At 43.1% G+C, this 14517-nt stretch overlaps 1 protein-coding gene across 1 annotated transcript in view; it reads right to left on the reverse strand.

Annotated features, from left to right (window-relative positions):
* The window catches only part of SCRN1 (secernin 1), a 39266-nt gene that overhangs the window by 11069 nt on the left and 13680 nt on the right, over window positions 1–14517 (reverse strand). Inside the window, exon 3 of the mRNA XM_036407037.2 lies at window positions 4086–4267. Within this exon, the coding sequence (XP_036262930.1) occupies window positions 4086–4267 (182 nt within the window). The remainder of the gene's footprint in view (window positions 1–4085; window positions 4268–14517) is intronic.

The raw sequence follows: 14517 nt of genomic DNA on the forward strand, positions 1-14517 counted from the left end.
CCAAGAAAATCACTTTTTTAGACAGAAGTACTATCCATGCTAGCTCTTTCTACTTCTCTTGAAATCACATGACAAGAAAACACTACTCTGTTTCTTTCCTAAAAACTACAGTCGACAAATGAGATCCTGATAATTTGAATACAGATTTGTTGATCTCAGTACTTCTCTGCAGTGGCTCTGCATTGTTAAACACTTGGCTACCATTAGCCTTGTTTTAGGCTGAATTATTGAAAGCACTGTTTTTATCTCTCTCAGCAGCATCTATTTATCACTAACTCACAGAGAGCCAAGAGCCAACTAGAATTTTAAGGCTTAACTTAAAGTGACAGTTCCTTCCTCATCATCTTCTTACTTGCATTTATAGGGTCCTTCCCTCTCGTATCTTCTTGTTAGCTGAAACTTGTTTTGTACTGGTGACTCCATTTTTCGTCCTTCTGCTTTTATGGTTTTCCTTCATTCTTTTCATCACTGGTGCAATTGCTTTTTCAGACCAATACAGCTATGCCAGTCTTTGCACATCCCAGAGACATAATTTAAAATCCAGTCCAAAAGCATGTCCTATTTGTTCCCTTAGAGCAGTCCCTGCCACAGGAAAGTGAATGGACTGAAAACTACCTTGGTGACCATACAGCCACTAGATTCAGTGATAATCTGCTCCCTTCTCCCCAGTTAATGACCAAATCTATCTACCATTTAGATCAAAACCTGCCAAGAGACATAACATCCCACTAAAACTTTAATGTCTCCCTGAAATTTTCCATCTGAGGTGGTTACAGCCTAGCTTTCACTGTCAAAACTGCAGCAGGGATTCAGGCTGAAGAAGAACCCTTTAGGTATTATTTTTTTATAAATGGCTCCAATGTCACATTTATTTCCATTAAGTAAAGGTCTAGGCTCTGCTTTTGCTTGGCTGCTCCTTTCTGTCAGTCACAAGGGACAGGAAAAAAAAAATAAAATAAAAGGAAAAAAACCCATCCTACACAACAACCACACAACTCATTTCCACAAAATTAAGTCTTGTCAATTATCTCAGCATCAGTGTCCTGGGCAACCACAGCATAATCCTCCCACTAACACAATTCAGAGTACCCTTCAAGGTGAGCTGAAGAACAGTTAGAAGCAATTTCAATGCCAGATGAGAGCTTGAATTACTTATTAATAAAATTGCAGTGATTTAGTACAATCCACTAAGTACCTCCAATATGCTGTCATATTGTCAAAACAATATTATCTTAAGCTGTTCAACTTCACCTATGAGTTATATAATGCAGGCTTTCCAAATTAACTAACATACTTGATGGCATTTTACTTTATTCAGCTTTGAGGTCTCTAAGGAAATAAATTGGTAAACAAATTAATACCATTTTAAAGAGCATTCTTGACTCCCTGCCAAGATTGGCATCTCTGTGTGGCTCTGAAAAAATTATTGCACCTGTGATGAAGAGAACAAATAAATAATGCAAACACATAGGGATTAAAATTACGACAAAAATGCAAAAATAAGGGTGTAATTTACAGGTTTCTCCATATTTATCTTTTGTATGATAATGCTGTTCTAACTTATCAGCAAAATAGTACATGAACTCTTCAGAACAACATGCTTCCCTAAGTGAACAGGTGCTTTATAGTTGCAACTGTGCATCAAAAAAAACCAAAAAACCACAGGCACTGTGGTTTTTGTAGTTGCTTTATAGTTGCAACTGTGCATCAAAAAAAAACACACTGTGCTTTATAGTTGCAACTGTGCATCAAAAAAAAAAAAAACCTGCAGGCGCTTAAGAAGAATACCTGAAAAAAATCCTGATAAACTAACTAATGCAGCAACAGTAGTATAGCTTTCAAAAATCAGCTTTATTTTGAATAAATCCTTAGCAGAAAAAAAAAAAAGGTTCCTTAGGAATTTGTACTGGGGCATATTTTCTGTCAGTTTTTCTGTATGTTGTGACTAGGTCCATGTTCTCCATTTAGATTAACTGGGATGGGGACCAGCCTGCATGGAATAGGACCAACTTCTAACCCTGAAATCCATCACACAAACTTTATCAGTTTGTTAAGAATCATTCAGGTGCTCTGACATGCTGTGATACTCTATCAAAGAGGCAGAGCTGGTGGCAGCTGCCTCACTGCAGCCTACAGAGATTGATTTTGTACTCGATGGCTATGGGGTTCTATGGGGTGACATGAAATAGACACACTTAATTCAACTGGCCAGGTCTTCACAATCAGAAAAAGAATCACTTAGGCTGGAACAAGCAGCAGATGGTAATACCACATCTCTGGTTCTCCTTGCCTGAAGCACCCTCTCTCTGCACCTGAACTACAACTTCTTCTGCAGGTAAGAAGGAAGAGAGGGAGGGTAGCACCTACAGGTGATGATTACTTGTGTAGTTTGTGGTAGTGCCTCCTTACTTTGGTATGTCCTGATTTGCTAGTGTGAGTAAATCTAGAGCTGTTGGATAAAATATATATTTGAATGTTAAACAGTCCTTTGAGAATGTAATAACTGAGTAAGAAGTAAGTAGAAATCAACATTTAAACCAGTGGTTTGTTAAAGTTTCAAAAGGACTGTGGTAGGACAGAAGAAATAAAAGTAGAAAGTCGTCCAAGTCCTTTTCTTCACAAAAGGTTGTCCTATACTTTCTTAAACAACCCCTCACATCTACTCAGCCTCCTTTGATGCAATTAAATTTACTAGTTCTCTCAGTACAGTTTCGATTCCTTCAGTATATATGGGGCTTAGAGAAAATATCAAAGAGAAAGTTAATCCAAATTCCCTCATGATTTTGTCACTGGTCAGACTTTATAGCTCTCTAATCACATTTCCAATTTCCACTGCATTCTCTTCAATTGGCCCATATTCCTCCTGATTTATGGTAGCTGGAAGCAGACACTAGTTCTGCAGAGACATGTTAGAGAACACTTACAGCTACAGGTTCAGGCAGCTATGCACCTAACAACAAGTTCTTCTAACCCATGCTTCCCAGCTTGCTCATGAGAATAACTTCTAAGGTTTTAACATCCTCTTAAAAGTCAAGGTATCTATTTCCTATCCTTTTATCGATAAAATATCCTAACTCATTGCAGGAGGTTTGATGGGATTTTTGTTGACTACCAGTTATTACTGTGCATTTATGAACTCCTTGATATTTGAGGTTTTTCCCTTCAGGAACTGAGGTTAAGCTGGTTTATCACAGATCTTTTTAAAAATATCAAGCATAGCCACAACATTTAACTTTTTGCAGTCAATTGAAACATCTCCCATTTTTTACGAGTCCTCAAGAAAAATGAGAATTCACCTGTAACTGCTTCAGTCAGCTCATTAAGTATCCCAGGGCAAAGTCCAGTAGGACTATTTTGTCTGAGACTGATTTACTTAAATATGCAGCTGTTGTCCTGTTTGGTCTTTGAATTGAGTCCATTTGCTTCATTTCTCTTTGTAATAAGTCTGCACGTTCTCTCTTCTTTCATTTTCAGCTTTCATCCCCCACCCAAGCCTCCTTTAAATTCTCTTCACCACAAGATCAGCATGCAGGCTGAGACTCAGAGTGCAGCACAAGCCTTTTGGGCAGCCAGCTGTCAATGAACAGCCTCACAGGAGTCTGTGTGCCAGCGTTTGAGTAAGGGCAGTGCCTTGCATTGGAATGCACGGGCTGAAGGAAGCCATAGGAGTTTGTTTATGCCTACAGTTGGCTATAAGCCCAGAATAAGCTTTTTAGGTCAGAGTAGGCTGTTGTAAAGTGGGGGAGAATGAATGGCACACCAGAACTCTAATATTACAAATTAGTTAGCAGTTCCTTACTAACAATGTAATCATATCTCTTACCCTGTCAGACTAGCCACTGCTGGACTGTAGGGTAGGTAGACAAGGTAGATTGAGTGAACCCACAACAGACTGGCACATTCTTGGTAGCTAAATTCAGATTGCAAGTGTTTTAAGTTTTCACTCAGCTGTATCTGGAGCCCTACCTAGCCTGCTTATATTGTTTTAAAATCTCCTTATGCCAACACCACAAAGCTGCTACCTGGTACCAGCATCATCTGAGGCTGACGATGAAAGGCTGGGCACAGCTCAGCAGGACACCCACCTGACAAGATCCATGCCAAGCAAGGCTTCAGACTCAGAAGCTGGTTCTCTGGTCACGACAGCTTCGTTAGCTACACACACTCCGTGCTCATTAGCTCCCATTTCTGCTCCCCAAAGCCAGGAGGGCCTGCTCAGCACCACAGCGTGAGTCCTGGGCACCTGCTCAATCTCAATGTACGTGCACTGCAGAGACAGCAGGGAGACAGAAAGTTAAACAATCACTTCATCTACTGCTGTGACTGAAACAAAACGTGACTTCGATGTACAGAAAGGACACACGTTATTTAAAAGGTCCATGCTTTGTGAATGAACAAGGAAGTTGTTTAAACAACATGTAAGTGTCATGTTTGAAGCTTCACATCCTTATATTGCACAAACCTGGGAAAATACATGTGCTGATGCTTGCAGCTTCCAAGAGACAAGCAGGACCCAAATGCTAGAATCAGTGGAAAGCAGCAGGAGACAGACTGTACTGTCACATTAATAAAGCACCAATCACACCTGTACATAGTAACAAAATCAAGCCATTCTACCACCTCCCCTAATGTCAGGGTACCAGTTGTGGGTTTCTCTGGGCCTGGATTGAAGGCACTTGAGACAGTAGTTCATATTTGGACTCAAGTGTTTATTATTTCTTATCAGTAAAACAGTCTCGCTGCTGTGAGTTCAGCAGCTTTTCATTAGAAGGCACAAAATGGCTAACTATCTCTTGATCCAAGGTCTTTTAAGACTAAACTATCCAATTAAGAACTGACACCTAGATTATTTTCCCTTTTAACCCAATAACTGATCCCACAGAGCCTGCAAAGCAGACTTTTCTGCCCAATTACAAAATGCCACCCAAACCCATGCAGAAGAAGAGCATGAAGAAGAAACCCAGGACAGCACCCTGTGCCCTCCATCTTGCTTCCATCCACAACATACTAAAAATCACAACATCTAGATTTCTCACCAAGTGATACACCTACACTATTCTCTATAATCTATTTCACACTTTTGTGGATTCTAGTCTATCTTGAAGTCTAGGAAACTTTCTCCATGAATGAGGGTCAAAGTCAGTGCTCCCCTGGGTGTCAGGGCACTCCAGAGCAGACAGAAATACTCCCGGTGCCCTGGGTTTCCACACCCTAAGCACCATCTCCAGTGCTTTATTACATACAGAGTAACAATGGTTACTGGGACCAAATACATTAGAAGGCTTCCTCCTCTCCCTTGCTGCCTCCTCTGCAGCTGCCCCAGCACAGAGACAACTGGTAGGAAGAGGAAAAAAAAACAAGCTTGGTATGATAAACCACTTTGATAAACAGTCACAGAAGTAAAATATGGGTATTGCTGCTGTTCAAACTGGTGTTTTACTATTTTATATGGTCTGCTTTAATTAGATGTCTGCAAATGTACTCTGAGAAGTCAAAAATACGAAGGTAGGCTGCAGAGAAGTCAGAGTAACTGCAAGGAAGAAAGAAATTATGTTGCCTTTCAAATGCATTTACTTGCCTTCAAAACAAGCACTGTTTTCCCAGGCAGCATGGACGAGAGCTCAATCCATCATTGGTTTGTGCAAACCAAAGAAATGGGCTTTACATTTTACTGTTGAGTTCACATCAAGTTTTTCACAGATCAAACTCTGCAGAATTTGCTTTTGGGAAACCTAAAATGGTCTGTATTTATGAGGCATCTCTTAAGGTCCAGCATTCCTATTGTAACACCTTCCTTACAGGAAGTCATCTGCAACAGTTTTTTGGAGGAATATCTGATCAGGTATATCAGAGTAAACAGGATCATCAGAATGGACTTGTGGACTAAAAGTTATTCACCTTGTTTACCTGGCTGTGTCAATATTAAAATCTAAAGCCAAAGAAATCAGATATTAAAATCTAAAGCCAAAATGATCAGAGCTTTAAGAAGCTTTGTTTTTTCCTAGCCTTTCTTTCTGCCTTTAAGGATTATACAGCATGATTATCTTCAGCCTCCAGTCTTGGGCAATGATTTTTACAGTAATAGTTCCTCTAGCATGCAATTAAAATGTGTAATAGACTATCTTTGGTCAGAAATGGGATTTTCAGAGTCCTTCACTTTGACCATGCAAGAGGGATACAAGAAATGAGCTTGCCACCTTCATTAGGTAATGTGTGCAAACAGGTCAAAAACAAAAAACAAAACATCACAAAGCAGAGGGGCAGTGAACTCTTTCAGTCTAAGGACAGGCTTAGGCAAGCAGATCCTGTCAGGGACAAATACCTGCTGTATTTGTAGGAGAACATCCCTAATATTTGACAGGCTGTTTGACCAAATTTGCTTAGACAGTAACACACTGTGATTCTGGAGAGGCAAATTCCTCAGCTATCAAGGTGCAACAACATTTGGCACTGGCCAGGAGCTAAGATCTGTAAAATAAAAACTCTTTATAAGTTCACTCTGCTTCACTGTGTAAGCAAGCCATGCCATAACTGACATTTCTCATCAGAACTCCCCCCTCTCCTTTTGAGCTGGCAGCAAACAAATCTCATTTTTGACATTCTGCCCAGTTTCATTTCAGAGCTTCAGGTCAGTGCTGTTTGGATAAGCACCTGAGGCACGTGTGTGAACAGGGAATGACTGTATTTGCTGGATGTGCAAAGGGGAGCGGAGCAGCAGGGGAGGATTACATGTGAAGACAACACCAGAGCAGCTATCAGGCCCCAGGTCTGCAGCCTCAGCCCCCTACATGTCACAGGTGCTCAGCTGCCTGTAGCCATCCTGCAGAGCCACCCATGAACCTCCTCAGTCCTACAGCAGAAAGCAAAACCCTAGACACAGTGTGGAGGAGACTCCAGTACTCCATACACCCACACTTGCAAAGCATTTTCTGGCTGAATAGCCCCATTATACAAGCTTGCTTACACTGACTCTTTGATTTTTTAGAAGGAAAAATTATAACACTCTGAAAAGTGATAGTTAAGCTAAAAAAAATGCTGAATGCCTTTGCTCTGCAAAACATATTTGCAAGGCTATCCTTGCTACCAATCACTTATTACTTGGTGTCTCATTCCAAAAGCAAGCACTCCCAAAGCTGCTATTCATTGCAAAGATCTTATTGTCAATGGTAGTAGTTGAGAAGAGGGAAGGAGGAAATTGTTTGTTCCTGCTTGAGGAATCCAGAGCATTCTGAAAAAAAATGTGGGTTTGTTTTTTAACTATGTAATCAGAGGCCAGAAAACATCCATAGGCAACACTACACATCTCAAAATACAGCTGTCACCTTCAATATTGCTTCTTTGTGTCCCCCAACCCAAAAAGAAGTGAACGTGGAGCATATTTTCATGCTATATTCAGTTTCCATACAATAACTCAGGTACAGACAATATTCAAGCTTTGACTTATTTACATAAATTGTCTCAGAAGACCTAAATAACAGAAAAACCATTTCAATCTGACAGTTGCTGACAGGTCTTGTAAAACTACTATTGACTTGATTCTTATTCATTTGTCATGGTTATTGACACTGCTGAATAAGTCTTGGTGACATTTTACCTTCCCACTATAATTATTTACTCCAGTAAGCATAAAAGCAGGCACTCAATGGGATTTATGTATTAAGGCAGGAGCTTGGTTCATATTTAAAATAATAGGTATGAGCTTCTCAAAAATGTAGGGTCCAGAAATGACAGTAGACTATTAATTTTAAACATAAAGCTTCATAACTTCACCACCCGCCCCCCTAAAATAACATGAGAAAACCTTTCCCAAGAAACAAGAGGAACTGGGCTATCCACCTTTTACCCAAGACACAGAAGTTGTAAAGGTAGGTCAACTAGAGCTAGACACTGGATTTGCAACACAGCAAACCACTGCTTCTTGTTCCACAGAAACCAGGACATATCCTTCCAACAGCTAAAGCACAAAAGGAAATAGTGGGGGAAAGACAACACCATCCACCAAAAAACCCTCACTGGCCACTAGATCTCTAGAAACAGGAACTCAGATAATGACAGGATTTCAAAAACAGGCAAAAATTCCAAAATCCCTGTCCCCCCTCCTGCACCCCAGAGACTTGGCAAATCCCTCCAGCACAACAGCAGAGCAGCCTGTCCCACTGAGCACTGGGCCAAACTGGGCAATGACAAATAAAACAGACATCAGGTACTGCTGTGATTCTGCTTGCCACTAACCCTGTCTTCAAATTCCTGAAATGTCCAGCCTCAGCTGGACTAACATTTTTCTTTGAGTATGCATGCTAAAACCAGAAGAGTACTGAAATATTTGGTGGCAAAGGCTGAGAGTGAGTGGTGTCAGGCTCCATTGATTTTTTAGAATTCAAGCCCTGAAAGTGGCATGACTGGCATCTTGCCCTGTGACAGTAAATTCCCATTAGAAAATATAAAACTGAAGAAGAGAGGCATCACACACAAGAGATGCAGCCAACAACTTTAAAGAGAATTGAACTGGCTGGGAACTAATGATACTTCTTTTATTTCACTTACAGTATCAAGAAGAAAATCTTATCAAGGGAGTTCTAAGAATAGCACAAGGCACAAATGTATCTGCCAGCCTAGCTAGGGCATGCAGATAAGTTGGAGGTATTCCAAAACCAGACAGGACAGTCATAAGCACAAGAGATTTCTTCTTTCATTAATGAAAAGAAACTATTGTGCAGTTTCTACTGTACCAAGGCTGCAGAAGCCCAATTCCTAGCACTGTCAGTCAGGTCATTATGAAATATCAATGAAATCACATAGGCTTCAGCCCTGGATAACAAAGGCAATAGTCAGGGAATGCTTTAGAAAGAAATGATCTTTGAAAGGGGGCATTAAGATTCCAGATACAAAAGAGATCCCAGGCCAACCCCCTTCCCTGCCATCAGATTCTGGCTGGAATTTGGCATTAACCCTTTGCTTCACTGCTTCAAGACTGCCACACCATAGCACATATCTGAAAAAAGGCAAAATATCTGCATGATTGCAGCAACTCAGTAAGTTGCACTGTGGCTGCTTCTTTAACCCCTTCCAAAAGAGGGGTCCAAAAAACGTGCTGAGGCAGTCTCACAGCCTGAGCCTCCCTGGCCATCAAGGCATTGAGACTGACAGCCTGGTTGGAAATGTACAGACAGGAGATCCCACAGGTGACATGGGCTGCCTGGGCTTTCCCTTCATGGGGAAGTGGAAATCTGGAAAACTAGAATGGAGTTGTTCAAGGAAGCCCCTCAGACTATCTACTGCAGATGTGCTCAGCAATGAGCTTCACAGAGAATTCTTCTGCTGCTTATTGACAGAAACAAGTTTAGTAGAGCTCAAAGAAGTGGGAATAACCTCTCCTTGGAAAGAGAAAAATGCAGGCAGTAGTGCACAATACAAAAAAAAAAAGGTGGTTAGCCAATGCTTTTACCACTGCTTGCTTACACAGAAAGCAGAACTAAGTATAGAGTGGAAGACACCTGGATGATTTTACCACACCCATTAAACACAGCCACGACATCTCCTGCATCAGCAGGACTTGTGCCACAGTGAAGGGGACAGGCACACACCAGGCTTGTCTCAGTCTCTCTGCGAGCCTCTCAGAAACCCTGGGCCAGTCTCGAGTCAGCAGACACCGGGGAGCAGCCCCGACACACACGGCCGACAGCGGGGAGACACTGTCTGTGTGTGCCCCGAGGGTACTGAGGGCACCTGGGCTGACAGCAGGGAGACACTGTCTGTGTGTGCCCCGAGGGTGCTGAGGGCACCTGGGCTGGCAGGGAGACACTCTCTGTGCCCCGAGGGTGCTGAGGGCACCTGGGCTGACAGCAGGGAGACACTCTCTGTGTGTGCCCCGAGGGTGCTGAGGGCACCTGGGCTGGGGGGAGACACTCTCTGTGTGTGCCCCGAGGGTACTGAGGGCACCTGGGCTGACAGGGAGACACTCTCTGTGTGTGCCCCGAGGGTGCTGAGGGCACCTGGGCTGAGGGCAGACACTGTCTGTGTGTGCCCCGAGGGTACTGAGGGCACCTGGGCTGACAGCAGGGAGACACTCTCTGTGTGTGCCCCGAGGGTGCTGAGGGCACCTGGGCTGGGGGGAGACACTCTCTGTGTGTGCCCCGAGGGTGCTGAGGGCACCTGGGCTGGGGGGAGACACTCTCTGTGCCCCGAGGGTGCTGAGGGCACCTGGGCTGGCAGGGAGACACTGTCTGTGTGTGCCCCGAGGGTACTGAGGGCACCTGGGCTGACAGCAGGGAGACACTGTCTGTGTGTGCCCCGAGGGTGCTGAGGGCACCTGGGCTGGGGGGAGACACTCTCTGTGCCCCGAGGGTACTGAGGGCACCTGGGCTGGCAGGGAGACACTCTGTGTGTGTGCCCCGAGGGTGCTGAGGGCACCTGGGCTGGTGGGCAGACACTCTCTGTGTGTGCCCCGAGGGTGCTGAGGGCACCTGGACTGGGCGCCTGTGCAGCACAAGAGACACCAGAGACATCGGTAGAAGAGAAAGGGCCGACTCTTAGCAGGGGTTAATCCAAGGTTTTATTAGGAGTCCCGAAGGAGCTCCTGCACCTCAGGGGCCTCCTGCCGAGAGCCCCAGACATGTGCCAAGGTTACATTTAAAGGGAGGTGGAAACCAAAAGCAGATAACATTTTACCAACCAATGAGTGACCCTGAGGGATGGGTACTGGGGGACAGACATATAGGACAGTGTATGGGGCAAGGCCTTGGGGGCTGACCCCTAGCCTCTGGCTAATCACTCGACGACTTGGACCTGAAACTTCTGGATGGAGGGATGGGATGCTGAGTGATTGACAGAGAGCCAGGGTGGGGGTTTAGGAGATGATCTCATCCCGGAGAGGGATAACACAGGTAAAGGGAGGGGGGTACAGTCTGGGATAAACCATTTGGGAAAAATATGGGAATACAAAACAAAACTACTTCAAAGTATTACAAAATATAAAAACGCACTACAACACAGGGTAAATCCAGCCTGGGCACCTCTCAAGTAGTCAGCCCAATTGAGCTCACATGGTGAAGGCAGGACAGAGAGCAGAAGTCTCTGCAGCAGCAGATGAATCCTCAGCTAGCCAGCTCTCAGAAACACACACTGAGGATACTGCTTGTACACTCACATTGTAGCCAGATATAAAAGCATTTACTAACTGTACAAATAGAGAAAAAAGCCATTTTCTGCCACAGTAAAGTGACTTTTCGTATTAAGAACAGTTTTCTTCTCTTGTTATGAAGACCCTAGTGCACTTTACATATGTTTTCTGTTTGCATATTATTCCCAGCTGTTTGTATTCGTTGCAACCAATATCTATAAAATTCGAATCTTATCTCTAGCAGTGTGTAAGGATGATAAGATTTTATTCTAGGAAAAAAAAATATTACAGAAGCTAGAAAAAGCTAAACAGCTCCCCTGACAAAAAGCAGAACTATCTGCACTCTCTGACTGACTCTACCCTGCTCTATCAAGCCACCAAGGAGCCTCAGGCACGTGAGCCACTCTATGGAAAAGTGCTCCACAAAGCAAAATTTAAATATCTTTAAACAAATCAAATGCCACAGAGTTCAGCAAGGCACCCAAGGCTGAGAACACTCTCTGGAGACACTATATGTCAGAGTAGATTTAGAAGTCATGAATGCACCTCTTGTTTTTCAAGACACAAATTTAGCAGTCTCCCGGGGGATAAGCAAAAGTAAAACTGAAATGTGGATGAAGCCTATTCATTTAATGTTTTAAAACAGTGAGAAACAGATTTGAAAGAAGCCACAAAGAGCCCATCACAGAGACATCCTTGGAATTCTTGGATAGGCATCTGAAATACTTGCTCACTCATATGTTTTGACACAATTAAATGGTTTGGGTCAAGATGGAAGAGTTGACAGATTTTTGGCCCACACAATTCTAATACTCTCCCCTCCTCTTCCTGTCTGCAACAATTAAAATAAGAATTAAAATTATTAAGAACAAAAAAGAATAGTTCAAGCTAACCAGTTTTGCTCTGGTAGCAGAAGAGAACAAACAAGCAGCACTCCCACAGTAAAAAGAGGCTTTGAGAGGGCAGAAACATCCAAGAGATTTTGGCTTCCACCTCTGAACTGCTGCTGGGGTGAGCACTGTGCTACAAAGCAAAGTCAGCCACATCAGTGTCAAGGCCAGTGGCCTGCAATGGAGCAGAAGAGAGAAAACACTCACATGAGCCAAGCAACAGAGCTGAAGGCAGCAACCAGTTTCTTTTAGTGGCTGCTGTCTGCCTGCATGGTGCCTCTCCTTTACCTCTGTGTGGAGTCTCAGGGTGAGCTCCAGCAGGGTGGCCTGGACAAAGCCTCCAGTCCATGTGAGTAGGAGCTCTGCTGCCAGCCAGACCAGCCAGCAGCATGTCTCAGTGAAGAGGCAGGAATGCAGCTTCCTAAACCCCCTCTGAACTGCAAATCTGCAGGCTAAACCCTCATTTGTCTACACAGAGTAAGCAAAATGCTCCATCACAGGCACAAACACTGTTGTGCCTCATCAAGGTTTCCTGCCAGGCATCACTTTCCCAGGGAAGTGTCACTGGGGGTGCCCAGGTTTACACCCACACCTGCAGCAATGTGAGTTAGCACTGCCACTCTCACCTGGAGGCTTCCCAAAGAGCAAATTCTCATTAGATCCTGCTGCTGACTGACTTCTGTTACCAGATTCTGGACACCTTGCCCATGACACAATGCAGAAAACCCAAATAATTGGCAAAAAGGGGAACCAAAGCACTCCAGAACTGAACTGCAGCACTGGTGTGATGCCTGGTGATGATGTTACAAACACCAGGATTAAGATCACCAGGTGATACAAAGCCAACTTTAATACAGTCAAAGTCTGCTTTCCAAGCTTTATACTGTCTTGTGACACCAGGCAGGGACCCAACAGTTCCCTTTAGGTGAGTTTTTATGTCTGCAGTCCTCAGACCAATGTACAGAGAAACATCTTACTGCTCCTCTGAAAACTCAGAGCAAGGGGAGGTAGAATGATATCCATTAAAAAAAACCAAAAAGCCAACAGAGAAAAACAAAAGAATAACTAAGGCATAACTATGTCACGATGTTTTAGAGAACAAGAAAATTCCTCCTACCCCACAGAGGGCTGGCTTTTAGCCCAGATCTGTGTTTAATACCAACATAGTAGAAAAACTTTGAATGTTCCACAGTTTTATAGACTTGTTTGCTAGTCTACCCTTTCTACTTTCCCCTATCCATTCCTCTATAAGAAGTGCATGCTGTTAAGGTGAAAGAGCTTTTACAGCTCTATAGTGAAACAAGAAACCAAGACTATTTTGAAGTCATGAATATAAGGTCAAATTAGAGGAAAGGAAGATGGATCTAAAAGAAAAAAAATCCACATGGGAAATTCATCCACAAAAAGTCATTTTGCCAAGACTTCTTCAGCACAAGGAAAACCACAGCAGGTTACTAGAGAATAAAAGAAATCTAGTAAGTAAAATCTACCTTGAAAATAAGACAGAGGGGCTTGCATCTTAATTCTCACTAACGTGACAAATTCTTAAAATCCACATCTGGGAAAAAAAAATAACATACTTTTAGTAGAGGAATTCAAAAAAGGACCTTATTTATGCTTAGGGGAGGAATGCTTCACCTGCTCACACAAATTCAATAGGCTGAGCACTACAACAAGGAAGAGGGCTTGATCAGCATCTGCCCCTGCAAAATTGCAATGCAAGGGAAGAACAAACCTTTGAGAAAGTTGTCACACACATACACAAAAGGGACCTTTAATGAAAAGCCCCATTGTTCAGGGTCTTGGGAACCTGCTGACGTGGAGGGAAGAAATTATGTTGATGAGCTAGCTGCAGGGTTACTTGTCTGGTAGATTGAGGCACAAAGATCAGGCTGAAAATGACTTGCTGTATTCACTGAGTTCCCCTGAGACCTGCCACAAACTGACTGGGAGCTGTACAGCACAGCCCTCCCAATTCCTTTATGGCAGCAATCTCACTGTGAGCCACTTTTGGTTCCACTGTGCAGTATCACAGATACAAACAGGAGCAGCACAGAACAGAAATAGGAAATAAATAGGATACAAACTCCCTGACAGAGTTCTGTAGAACAATCCATGCTATTACCACCTCTTAACAGAAATTCAGAACATGAGTGGCAGCCACAAACAGGTAATCACAATTTGATACACACTGAACTATACTGCGTGCAAAAAATAGAACATAATGAAAACCAAGCCCACTACCATTGTCCATTGAAGGCAAGGAAAGCAAAGCAAGTATACAATATGGAATGGAGAGAAAAGCTGCTCATTTGGGAAAAAGAAACCCAAAACATTAGGATGGATGAAAAGAAAAATCTAGTCAGAGGCACAAAGGATTACTGACTTAGAAAAACTGTAGTGTGAAATTGATTGGTCCCATTTTTCCATTTGTAAATATCATACATTTAGTTTCTCAGAGCTGTTTAGTTAGTTTTACAAAGTGCAAGGGAAGGAAAGCTGTAGTAA

Source organism: Molothrus ater, chromosome 1 (genome assembly GCF_012460135.2).
Source record: "Molothrus ater isolate BHLD 08-10-18 breed brown headed cowbird chromosome 1, BPBGC_Mater_1.1, whole genome shotgun sequence".
Classification (NCBI taxonomy): domain Eukaryota; kingdom Metazoa; phylum Chordata; class Aves; order Passeriformes; family Icteridae; genus Molothrus; species Molothrus ater.